Source organism: Crocodylus porosus, unplaced genomic scaffold (assembly GCF_001723895.1).
Source record: "Crocodylus porosus isolate Cpor-Errol unplaced genomic scaffold, CroPor_comp1, whole genome shotgun sequence".
NCBI classification, from domain to species: Eukaryota; Metazoa; Chordata; order Crocodylia; family Crocodylidae; genus Crocodylus; species Crocodylus porosus.
In genome coordinates this window covers 22,191,830-22,204,848 of record NW_017728912.1, presented here as the reverse complement: position 1 = coordinate 22,204,848, position 13,019 = coordinate 22,191,830, and the positions used below count along the sequence as shown (strand labels likewise).

At 42.4% G+C, this 13,019-nt stretch overlaps 1 protein-coding gene across 4 annotated transcripts in view; it reads right to left on the bottom strand.

Moving 5' to 3' along the window:
• Positions 1 to 13,019, bottom strand: part of TBCK (TBC1 domain containing kinase) — a 177,069-nt gene that overhangs the window by 53,662 nt on the left and 110,388 nt on the right. For all 4 annotated transcript variants that reach the window (XM_019534143.1, XM_019534144.1, XM_019534140.1 and 1 more), the window contains exon 23: positions 6,870 to 7,045. In XM_019534143.1, the coding sequence (XP_019389688.1) occupies positions 6,870 to 7,045 (176 nt within the window). The remainder of the gene's footprint in view (positions 1 to 6,869; positions 7,046 to 13,019) is intronic.

Sequence of the window (13,019 nt, the reverse complement as noted above, 5' to 3'; positions counted from 1 at the left end):
ACCGCCAGGAGTGACCAGGAATAACGGTCACAAGCTGGCAGAGGGTAGGTTTTAGTTTGACCCCAGTACTCTTTCCTGCCATGGCAGGGGGTCGGACTAGATGATCTGCTCAGGTCCCTTCCGACCCTAGAAACTATGAAACATGTAGCTGGTCAGTACTATAGGCTGCTGTATTTTCTTGCATACCATATGCCCCCACATAAGATATGTATCTTGCTTTTGGAATGTACAATGTAAAAAAAAAAAATGTCATGGCTGACTGACATAAAGCTTACTGGAAACAGTGTCCAGGAAATGTGGCATCTCAGGAAAGTCTGAGAGAGCAGGAACTTCCTAGTGTGGCAGGGTATCAATAAGGCTAGGCCCCAGACTCTTGAAAAGGCAGTAGCAAGTCTGGTATTTCTTTACTGTAAGTAGCTCTTAATATATGTTCCTGTAAAAAATAAAGTGCTTTTTGCATGTTACCAGCCTCATCAACATGCTACAGATTATATGCATGCAGCTCATTTGCTCTAAGCCAGCTTCAGGCACAAGCCACAGTTCTTAGGCAATAGTTACTGCAGCACTGAGAGGGTTAATACAGAACTCTGCATCTTTTGCTAGCTGGGACCAAAAACAAGTGGCAGCCATCCCTAGGAGCCACTACAGTATCTGTGTACGTCTAGGAATCTCTGTTCCTAATCTAGTAAAAAACACTAGAAAATTCACTAGATTCACCATACAGGTTCAAATTTTGTCCGCTCAGAACTGAAGTCACTTTTCAAACCTATTTTTCCTGATTTAAGACTTCATCTATTCTTTCTTGAAATGTGTTACAAGACCAACATTTTATAAAGACGGATGTTTATAGATTAAAACTTCATATTTCATTTCTCCCTACCGGTGCAATTGTTCACATTCATATCCTCATTACCATAAACACCCCCAACCCCCACAACTGAGTTTTCATCGAGTCTATACCTGTAAAGTTCCATATATTTTAACATAAAGTAAATGAGTATACTGCAGGATTCCTACACAGTCCAATTCCTTTTCTGCTTCAGAAGGAATGAAACAATTGGAGTGAAGTGCCCTTCATCAAAGACAGCATTTTTATGAAGAAAGGGGGGAAAACCCAAAGGCAAGGCATATGAAACTAAAATATTTATTTTTCTTTTATATGACATGCCACAAACGTTTGCTTAACTTCTTGGCACTGGTAAGTTGAATGAGTCTAGCTGCTGGCACTGGTTAACATGTCTGCGGAAATATAGCTCTTGCCACGAAAAATGATTAAAGCTTATATTAAAAAAAGCCTAATATAAATCTGGTATAAATCCAGCGCCCTTTAGGAATTGCAGAGCAACACCAAAGAAATTCTGCTGATAAGTGGCTGGTACTTGGCTCAGATAGTAGATTTTTTTTAATGTTAGGAAAACAATGTTTTATCTGTCAATTTCATGCATAGCTGCCGTTTTCTTACTTTTGGGTCTCACCATTCTGGCGTAAGGCAAATCAATGGAAAGACCTAATCTACCCAATTCCTACCAGCAAAATTATCATAGGAAAAAGCTATATGTTCTTTTTACATCTCTCTCTTACCTCCCTTCAATTATATCAAACCCAAAAACTGATGTCAGATCTAATGATAAGCCAGCTTGAGAAATGTTAAGATTGACAGTACTACTGATGGTGCTACCTCAGAATCAAGGCTCACGCTTCCCTCTGTATAATTTCTCACATCTTTCCCATGCTACGGGATTCTTTTAGTTCCATTTGTTGGGAATGCCTTCCCTTTCTCACTTCACTTTTTTCGACAGCCATTTAGTTTCACACAGTGTTCTTGGATCATGAGTCCAAGGGAGCTTTTTGCATAGCAGATTTTCCAGGGATAGTATCTCCAGCCCAACTAGTGCTACCGATGCTACTTTGGCAAAGTCTTTCTGGAGTCCTTTGTTCACGCATTTCTACTGGAAGCAGAAAAGTACCTTAACTTGTCCCGAGCATGTATTGCCAATACTTTGCAAAGAAGATGTCTGTTTTGTGGCTGTCTGTTGTTGTAACCAAATCCTTGTGTTGTTAAAGGTTACCTTCAGACCCTTCTAAATCTGTGGAACGTTAGGTGGTCTTAGAACAGTTTCAGAGAAGTAGCAGATTAAAGTTTAACGATGTCTCTGACCTGCCACTCGCTAGAGGGCCTTGCAGGACCAAAAGCCAGGACTCTATCCCTTCCTTTACGGTAGGAAAGGAGGGAGAGGATGGCATGTCAGGATCGGGTAGCTGGAAGGCAGAGAAAGCAGCACCAAGGCTGTGGCTTTCCCCCCTGCCTCTCCGTATGGCAGCAGAAGCCAGAGCTGTGGGGAGAAATCTGAGTATTTTTAATGTGTATATAGTGAAGTGGGGGAGGGCAGGGAGGAGAACCAAGGAATGAGTAGAAAAAAAAAAGATCACACACTTGCATGTGTGTCATTGAATTGGGATTGGGTGGAAGGGGTTGTGCTGACTGGGACTGGGGAGTTGATGAGGGCCCTAAGTCTAGTTCAGCTGAGTTTAAATTGAAATTTTCCCATGACTGCTTGGCCCTGTTTCCCTACTCTCGCCCAGGGCCAGTGGGTTGGGGGTGGAGAGGGAAGAAGGGGGGCAGCTCTCTTTTGAGGCCCCCATAGTCTAGTCCCTGGCAGCGGAGCTGCCAGGGATTACAGTGACAGCATGGATTCTGGGAAAGTATGCCTTTCCATGCTCAGTCCTTAGCAGCCCTTCCCCTCCCATCGCTCCCTGGGAATGTGGGAGGCTGAGGAAGGAAGATGGCTTCCACCCCCAAAAATCTTCTTCTGGCAAGGGATACTTTCCCAGATATGGGGCAAAGGCCTATCCTTCTGAGGGGAGGCTGTATAACTGGCCTCTGGCCTAGGGGCCCAAATTGGGTCTGCTGGGGTCCTTGGAGCTGGCAGCATGGTACCATGTGGGCAGGGGTCAAACCCACTGGGGGTAGGTGGGGTGTTGACTTGGACTCATACAAGCTCCTGGACAGTAGATCTTGGGAAGGTGGAAAGTTTGTCAGAGCAGAGGGGCTGGGAGCCACGCATCCTGGGATGCTGGAAGACTACAAATTGGTCACTTTTTCTCTGTGGAGCAGACTGGCAATACCCTAGATCGAGCTGGGTAGAACAGCTCAAAGATAAAGTTGGACACTTTGGACAAAAGTTAAGACAATTGAGGCATTTACAGACCTTCTCTGGGGGGCGGGAGGAGGTGGCATTTTAATTAGAGTGGCTCCAAGAGCAGCTCTAATTAAAATGCCCAGAGTATCATATGCATCAGTGTCCCTGTTCTGAAAAACAGGGATGGGGACACTTTAAATAAAGCTTGTCAAATTAGCTTCAGTAAAAGAACCCCTGCTGCCATTTTTCAGCGTGGAGACACTGATGCATGTGACGCTGGAGTTTGCTGGAGCGTGGTAAATACCACACTCCAGCAGGCTTGATTAACTGAGTCTGCTCCTACATGTTGCAATTATAATGCATCAGAGAAGCCTCTCTGCATGTGCACAGGCACCCTTAACATAAGTTCACACCCTTTAATGCATGGGTACTCCCTGTTTGAAGCATGTTTAGAACAGTGTAAAGGTAACCTTAGGCACTATTTAATGACCAGGGCTACTGCCATTACAATCCCACAAAGTTTTATACTTGTGCTCTTCATTCCCTACCTCAATGAGAGCCTTATGCAATGTTGTCTTTCCTAGCTTGTTTAAATTTCATTTAGATTTAAAATCTTTGCCTAAAGATCTGGGCAGCACTGCAAGTTTTGATTGATTTCACAGTATAACACCAAAAACTATATTTGGCAGTTAAGTGCTAGAATTTCTACTTTTTAAATTCCATCTAGTACAGCGGAAGATTGTAGTCTGCAAGGGGTAAGTCAGCATTCTGGTCTTTTATTCTACATTTTGCTTTTTAATTATGTAAAAAAGGACGTTATAGAAATTGTATTTTTCATTTTAATTCCAGTATAAACCAAATGCATGTTTTTTGTTTTTTTTGGGGTTAGATGATGATGAAAACGTTAAAAAGTATTTGCCATAATAAGGTCTATTTTAAGATACACATTTTATGGCTTTAGTTTTAAAAGTTAGGAAGAACAGGTGGACAGAACTCTGAAAGCTGGACCTAACCAAATAGTAATGTGCTTTCTGCAACCATGCTACTGTAATGTCAGATCCATAAGAATTCTGATGCAAGATGTGATGTGGATAAAAGCTACGGCTAACCTTTGGCAAGACTCAAAAAGAAACCCAAGCTGCTGCTGAAGAAAAGGAATATAATTAATTAAAATATCCCTGTTTGTAATTTAAGGCATCACATTTGAAAAAAAAAAAAAAATCAGATTGGAGTAAGAGACATAGGGAGGGAACATCTGGAAATTATTTGGCAAAGCTGAATTGCTAGAGAATACAAACATATTCTTCTCACACAGGTTGCACTGGTAAAGAGAAAGCACAAGGATTCACTCACAAACTTCTACCCACTTAAAAGTTAAGCCACATCTTCAGACTTAACATACCAGATACAAAGAGGAGTCACAAATGCAGCTGGCATTTAACACATTTCACTTCAGTTCACGGTTTCCTGATTCTTTCAGGGAAACTGTATATTGCTTTCACTATTTGCCATTTGACAAAGCTTGTTCATAGTTCTAGAGCCTGCCCCTGGATAATACTTTGTTATGGAAACAGGGGGCCAAGGACAGTAGAAAGGATGGTAGATAGGATAAGGGGAGGTCCCGACAAGAAGAAATATTTCTATTGGCACATTCCTTACAGCAGTTTTTCGATCAGAATGGCTGTCAAATCAATAGTAATAATACAAAAAGGTCAAACTACTACAGAACCACAGCACAAATTATTAAGACTCAATGAGCCAAGTAAGTGGAAAAGAGGCAGTGCTTTTTGCAGCAGCTACTCTTCGTCTGCTGCAACAGAGGAATCATCAAAAAACCAACACTCCTCAATCTTCGACCTTGCCCATGTGTAATGATGGACAAATAAAGATGTGACAAGTGACCAGAATTTGGAACATTCGTGCACTTACAGAATTCAGAGAAAACATTTTCTTTAAACCCAAGATCTGTTTTCAGGGTACTTTCTTATGGTGTGTATTAAATAAAGATATTTTTTAAAGAGGAAAAACCCATCTTGTGCAACCAGAAGCATATTCAGGAGTTTAACCTGGACATATCCTGGTCTGGACATCAGATCTGCAGGTCTAGAGAAAAATCCCTTATAGCTGAATAAAAGATGTGACAATCCTTTGTACAGACCAACAACTAGAGATACACTTGATATGTTTTCCCAGGAGTTATATATCTATTTCCTATAAAACAACTGTATATTTTCTGGAATCCGTTATCTGGCTCTTTTTTTTTTTTTTTTTTTTTTTTTTAATTTTTCTGAAGCTTTTATCTTAGCCAGGGCTAGACCATCAGTTTGGGTGCACTGGAGCTCCTAACCATATCAAGTAAATACTCAGGTATCTGACTGGGCATTTTTTTCTCCTATACTACAGGTTAAACCCAGCATCAGATGGGGGGGAACACAGCAGCATTTCCCTCTGCTCAAACTGGCAAGGACCTCTATGAAAAATGAGAGGGCATTTGTCTTCTTTTGAGGCATCAGTCACTTTGGAGATGAAAAACACTTGGTGGATCTTAACAAATACCCCGTAATTGCAGTGGCCATGATGATAGCGAGGTCCTCGTCTCTTCCACTCTCTCCCTCTGACACATTGTAGGTTTTTGGTGGCTGTGAACAGATGCTAGTTATATAGTTGTCTGTGTTCTCAGAAGCCTAAACACTATGGGTGCCTATACATGTGCAGTGAGGCTGCTCCAACATGCTCTAATTACAGTGTATCAGAGCAGACTCGATTAATAGATTCTGCTGGAGTGCGTTAATTACTGTGCTCCAGCAGACTCCAGCATCATGTGCATCAGCGTCTACACGCTGAAAAACAGTGGCAGAGGTGCTTTAATTAAAACTCATTCTACTGCCTGCGGCTTCCGGCCTGAGCCACTGCAGGCATGTGGCTGCATTTCCTGAATCAAAAGTGAATGTCTGCTTACTTGTTAGTCAGTTTATTCTCTTCAGTTTAGATGCACCTACAAAGACTGAATTGATTCAGGCTCAGGCTTTTTGACTGTCTGTATTTGGCCACTGGGTCCAGTCCACTGAGGGCAAGGCTCAGCATCCTAGGAGTCCTGTGGGCTAGATCTGCTCCACAAAGGTCTGATCAAGTATGGCGGAACTGGTGGCAGGGAACTGGGCCATGCCTCCTGTCCCCTTGACCTTGTTCTTCTTCATTGCAGAACCTGTTGTTCTGCTGTACCTGTGCTTACTTTTGCTGCAAAGCGGATGAGCATCAGCAGTGAGAGCTGGGTCACAAAGGGAGGTCTGTGTTTCATAGTTGTTAGGGGCTGGAAGGGACTTTATGTTGACAACAGGATGCTAATTCCTGGCTTATGGCATTTTAAGTCAAAGCCAGCATCTTGAGCTGGGCAAGAGATTTATGTGCATACAATGGGCAGCATCCCTTCTAAGCTGCATTGTGTGCGTGGCCACGCAGTCTCACTCATGCTGCGCTGCCAGGCACACCTGAGCATGCTGCACAGCTTAGAGGGCATGTTGATAATGGGGCTTCAACCTGTCTGAGGCCTGTAGGAGCTTTCCACTAGAAAAAACATTAAGTATATAATGAAGTATTGTACTGAAAGAAATCAAGAGACAGATTAAACTACAACAGGAGTGTGAATTTCTGAACAGAATTTATAGTATTAAGCCTTAATCTTACATCTCTCCCTCAAGAGTCTAGGAAAATATAACCATAAACGCTTACCAGATCACTTTTAGGTGTATCCTGATACTCTGCTGAAAAGCAAGACATAGAACCCCTTGTGCCATTGCTCTCATTGGCTTGCTTTGGAGGCTGTGCATATTGCCTATACGTAGCACTCTTAGGAGTCCAGCAGAAGAGATTGATTGACTCACGGACACAACGTTCAATGTCGATTTCTGATCAAGGATTAAAAAACAAGAAAAAAAATACAGATGCGAAAGTTAGTCCAGTGAGTTAGATCAACGATATTCCAGCTGACAAGCAAGTTAAAGTTTTTAGTAACTGTGGTATAATTTGCTTTTCCTTCAAAATGTACTAAAGAAGTTTTACAGAAAAAATAATATACAAAGTGCATGGGAGTTAATTTTATCTAATCATTAATGTCAAATAACAGCTCTTTAAAATGCAACAAATCAACACTATATGACTGTTAAAGACATGAAGGGAAAGTATTACAATCAATTAAACTACATGAATATTGTAGTAGAGGAAGGCAATTATTCATAGTAACAGGTACTTTAGGAAAATTTCTTGGCATATTGTAAGCTCAAACTTGCTTGACTGCTAGCTGGTACAATAGGAAATAAGTCAAGTAGTTCATATATTATGTAAATGTGGTTTCATTTAGTCCAAAAAACAGTGCCTTCTGTCACACTTATACAGCTGCTAAAAGCAATTACTTCCCAGACAGAAAGAGTCCAGTGAAACAAAGTTACTGTGTTTGAACCATGTGGGTGTGTCCACACATGCAGGCATGTGTACTTGCAGAGATTCAAATAGGAGCGGCACAAATTTGTGCCAGGGATTTTTCCCTGAGTGCAAATGCCCAAACGTGCACTTTGGTGTGGGGCAAGTTGTGCCCTTGGGGCAAAATAACCCTGCCCACCTGCTCCCGGATCAGGTATAAATACCTGCCCTGGCAAACAGCTCAGGGCTACTTGTTCTCAGGAGCTTCTGGGGCCCAAATGTATCTGGGGACACTACCCTTGTGCCAGCTGGGCTGCTGAAGCAGCCTTAACAGAGTTCCCTGCACCCTCTACCCCCTGCAGCAGGTCTGACTATGACCTGCTGCCATCTGCAACAGCATGTGGCCCCAAGGCTGCATGCCTGCCAGACCTGGATAGGGACTGCACAGCCACAGCAGAGGCATCTGCACCTCTGAGCCTTCTGCCAGTGGGCTGTGGCTGCACAGTTGGCTTTTGCGTGGCACTACTGCAATGTGTACCACCCCCCTGCGATCTGAGCAGCTATCACCTAGATGATGTTATCAGAGTGGTGGCCTACTTTCCACTGTCATCGCATGCCCTGCTGGCCCTAAGCGGGTCCTGGGTGTCAGCCCTGAACAGGCTCCCCTGCCTGGGTTGTGCCATCTGCCTCACCAGCAGGAATTTTGGAGTTTCCTATTTAAAAACTGCAAAATCTGCAATAGAAAAATCCCAAATTCACTCTGTAAAATCCATGTTCTTCCACAATTAGAACAAAAGACCACTATAGACACACAGATGCTAAAAGCAATTACTTCCTAGATGGAAAGAGCCCAGTGAAACAAAGTTACTGAGTTTGAACTGTGTGGGTATGTCCATACATGCAGCATATGTTTTATTGCTATATTTAGAATGTTAAAGCAGTTTGGAAGCCTACCAGTGTCTCTATCATCATAATTAAATAAATTCTAAATATCCATATGATCTAATGTTTGCTTCTGGTTTTCTGATCACAGGATGGGTGTGGGAGGGATGTGGGTGGATGTGTGGGTGGGTGTGGAGGGATGTGGGGGGATTGTGCATGTGGGGGAAGCTGCTCAGGACAGATGGGTTCCCTGCCCCTCACAGGGGACAGCCCCTCCCCCAACACATGGACTGTCCCCATCCTGCAGGGCCCCAGCCCACCTGCAGGGCTACAGTCCCCCCTGCAGGGTCCACAGTTCTCCCTCCGCAGCAGCAGTGGCCATGGGGCACTCACAGCCCAGTGCTGTTGGAGCTCCACTGTGGTGCAGTGTGGCCCTGATTGCCTCAGAGCCAGCGCTGCTTGTGCCACCTGTCATGGGTGCAGTCTAGTCCAGCGTGCCTTTCTGCAGCCCCAGGCTGCTCATACCGTCACCTGGGGGCAGCTGCTGCTCACAGGAACTGCATGTTGTGCCGGGCGAGGTCCTGCTCCATGGCACCAGCCCACGCCTACAGCACGTGGGGCCCGTGCACAAAGGACCCAGCCTAACATGACACATGGTCCCCGCAAGCAGTGCCAGCCCCCCCAGGTGACAGCATGAGCAGTCCGGGGCTGCAGAAAGGTGCGTGGCACCATGCTGCACCATGGGGGACTGGCAACAGAGGGCCCTGAGCACCCCATGGCTGCTGTTACTGCTGTGGGGGAGGGGGCTTTGCGCCCTATGGGGGACACATGCCCCACAACCAGTCTCCCCCACCCACACACAACCTCACTAGTCCCCCCACACAAGCACAGCCCTGCTCTACACCCACAATCCCCCCTCCCATGCAGTCCCTGCTTATCCCCAACAGCACCCAGGTCCTGATCCTTGCTGAGCTTCAGCTTGCATCCTAAGGGTGCATGCCATGCATGCTGGGGAAGCAGAAACACAGAAATGCTCTGGTTTCTGGCCAGAGCATTTTTCTGGAGGACCAGTTTCCCGCTTTTTTCCTCTGGGGTATTTTTTGATACCTGGATATCCAGGTATCAAATTTTGAGCCCACACTGCAAATATACAGCACAGGAAACATTTTTTATTTGCAGCGTGCTTCTTGCAGACCCTCAAACTGGTTTAGGACACTGAAAGAGGCATGTGCACACTTGTCTGGATGTGCCTGTGTGGCCTGTTTCTTTTGACAAAGCTACACACTATCGTTTGCTGGAAGACAGGAAATCTCAGTGTTAATTTGTGCTTGATGGCCCACAGAATGGATTTCTTTTAAAACCTTTGAATCCAGTCCAAACCTGGCTGTAATTCAGAAGAGAAACAAGCTGGCTGAAGTACCGTATGTGGTGTGAGGTTACTAAAAATCAGATGGATAGCAGGCATTTGGTAAAGGGTAATGATTTAAAATATGAAAAAGCTGAAAATCAGGTAAAAAACTTTTATAGAAGAATAAAAAGAAAACAAATTGATGCTACCAGAAACACTTGAAGATATGGACAAAACATATTTTAAGGGCCTCTGAAAGTGCTGCAGTTCTGAAATAAAGCAATCAAATTTCCTTCTTTCTTTACCAAGCAATATCCATAGGGCTAACATGTTTTGCCTGATCTCCCATCTCCCAAAGGGCCAAATAACTGCAGAATTACTCTAATGTGCATCTTTTAACAGCCTGACAGTGAAAGATATCAGATGCATTAAAAATAGCACTGGATGTGTCAGTTGTTAATAACTCAGTTTCCAAATGAGATAATATGCAACACTCTACCAGGGAGTAATCTATATATTTCACATGAATTTGGTATGTAGCCCTCAGCAGACAGTGCCAGAAAAACTTTGATAATTAACCACATGTTGGGGAAGAGAAGGTGAGGCATGAAACAGAATATTCTTAGATGGTTAGGACCACTTACTCCAATCTATTCGCAACTTAAGACTTGTCAGTTCAAAATTCAGAAAGCCATCTGTATGCTAGAAAGATACATAACTTACAGAATAAATGTCAAAAGTCGATGCATTTAAGTGCTTTCCTACGCCACAGTCTTAGTGAGCAGATGATTGAAAAACAGGAATCTTCAAGGGAGATATCAAATACGGAGTGTTGTAGCCATGATAAAGCTATTTAAAAATATTCTCCAGGAAAGTCTGGGGAAGTGGCAAAACTAACACAGACTTCTGATTTAAACTTTGCCAAATTATTTCAACTCCGTTATCACTACATCGTAGAATACAGGTTCCGAAACACTGCCACTGCACCTACATTTTCCTCAGATCTTAAAGGCACAGTTTATTTGTACATGGATGAGATTTTCAATTTAATGTTTTGGTGTATTTACAGCTTTTCTCCCACAGTCCTCCTCCATTGGGAGATGGTTTACTTGATCATGAATTAGCACTCCCTTCTGCTGGGCTTCTCAGCATACCTTGCACAACTGGTAAGGAAACTTCAGCTGGTGTGTGAAGAGAGATAAAAGTGGCTTGCCTTTGCAAGTTTAACAAGACATCAGAACATATCCAGCTTTATAGTCCAAGTAAAACACAATTGTGGGAGGACGTGGTCTACAAAATATCTCAATGTTACTTCAAAAAACCCCAGGGAATTCAAAGAGGGAGAGGAATTACTAAGAATGGGATGAAAAGGTATGCCTGAGACGAAAGCAGTAATGAAATTAAGAAAGCAAATATTTAGGCAGAGTATCAGAAAAATCATCTTGTGAACAAATGTCTTCCCCCAGTCCATGACTCTCCATAGAGAAGCCACTTTCAAGACCATAAATATGTAGCAAGTGGATTACTGCAAGGATCCCTGTAACACTAGAAACATTAATATTTTAGAAAGACTTGGAGGAGAAGAGAAGGAGTAAGGTGGAAAAATCTATTTTAGCTACTTGAGACTAGAGAAGACTGAAGAATGGACAGCATGATGCTAGATGACATTCAGTAGTCAGTCTGAGGTAATGTACACTTGAAGGAATTGGCTGAACTGTGCAAACATACATGTTACTGAGTTCTAGCTGTGACATCTTATGTAGGAGATATGAATGCTCTTGTATAACTAGTTTGATGAAAACCTCAGCTCGGTATCTAGCACTAGAGAAGACAGCTTAAATCACAAGGGTGCAAAAATGATTTAGAGATAAAACACTGAAGACATGTAATGGTGTTTTCTAAATCAATGCAACTCCCTCACATAAATAATTATATTCTGGCCTAGTCATTTTAAGAAAACAAACAAACAAACAAACAAACAAACATAAAAATGATTCAGATATGGCCAATAAAAATAATTACAAACCTGGAAAAGTTTTTGCATGAAGAGAGATTAGACTAACAAATGTGAAAGGAAAGACATAATGACTATTCTAAAGGAATACCGTCTCACATAATAAAAAAACACCACCAAGGAGACATTCAAGAACATGGACAAGTGGTTAATGAGAGCAAGTAATTTTTAATGCAATGCTAACCAACACAGGGAACTCACTGTCACAAGATAATCTCAGAGTTCACGAGCTCAAAAAATCAAAAGCATTTGATACCAATATTACAAAACCCTGGTCATGTAAGATGAGAGGAATGTAATTCTATGATTGCCAACTATAGAGATTCTTTATATTATGAAGCATCTGGTGCCGGTCACTGGGAATGATAGGATATTTTGCTTGATATACCATTGCTCTGATACAGTATGGAAACCCATATCTCATACTGTATTATTTAGGTAAATACCAAAGAATAAGATGGGATTTAAACTTTTATCTATTCTAGAAGTAGGGAGACACATTAGTACTATAAATATTTTTTAAAATATTGTATTCCTTTATACCTATGTGGACAAGAAATTATTCTCTCCTCTTACTATTTAGCATTCTTACAGCATATCCACAGAAAACAAGTTTCAAGAGTAAGAGTAAATTTTCAGTGTGGACAACAACGGCAATAACATTTTTAAGAACACATGCAAACTAGTTGTATATTTTGGATTTTCCTTCTCCAATTGGTGTTGTAAAGCAATTTTTTCTGCCTATTCTGATAGACATCAGTGAACCTGATAAGCTTGTCCTGATGGACATGGCTGCTTACAGAGCTAAAAAACCCTTAAAATTATGGCATTTTACTTTAAACTCTGCATGCTCTTGTGCTGCGTGCAGTTTGTGCCCAGAAGAAACACTGCATTAGGTGGACCCAGCTCACCCAATGTCTGTATAGATCAGGTACTTTCGTGGGGCTTTTTTGGCACTTTTATTTAATAGCTGATTGAATCAACTATCAGATAAAAGTCCAAAAAGCCCTGCTGAAGTGCCTGATCTGTACAGACGCTGCAGAGCCAGGTCAAATTAACACGCTGCTGCTTCCGGTAAAGTGCAGAGCTCTGTTTTTTCAAACATCTGCAAGCAACGAGCTGTAACATTGAATTGTAAGTGGTTATTAATATAAAAAACCTAAGAGCAATTTAAAAACAGTTGGTGAATGTACCTGGAGTTTTTTATGGGATGGGAACA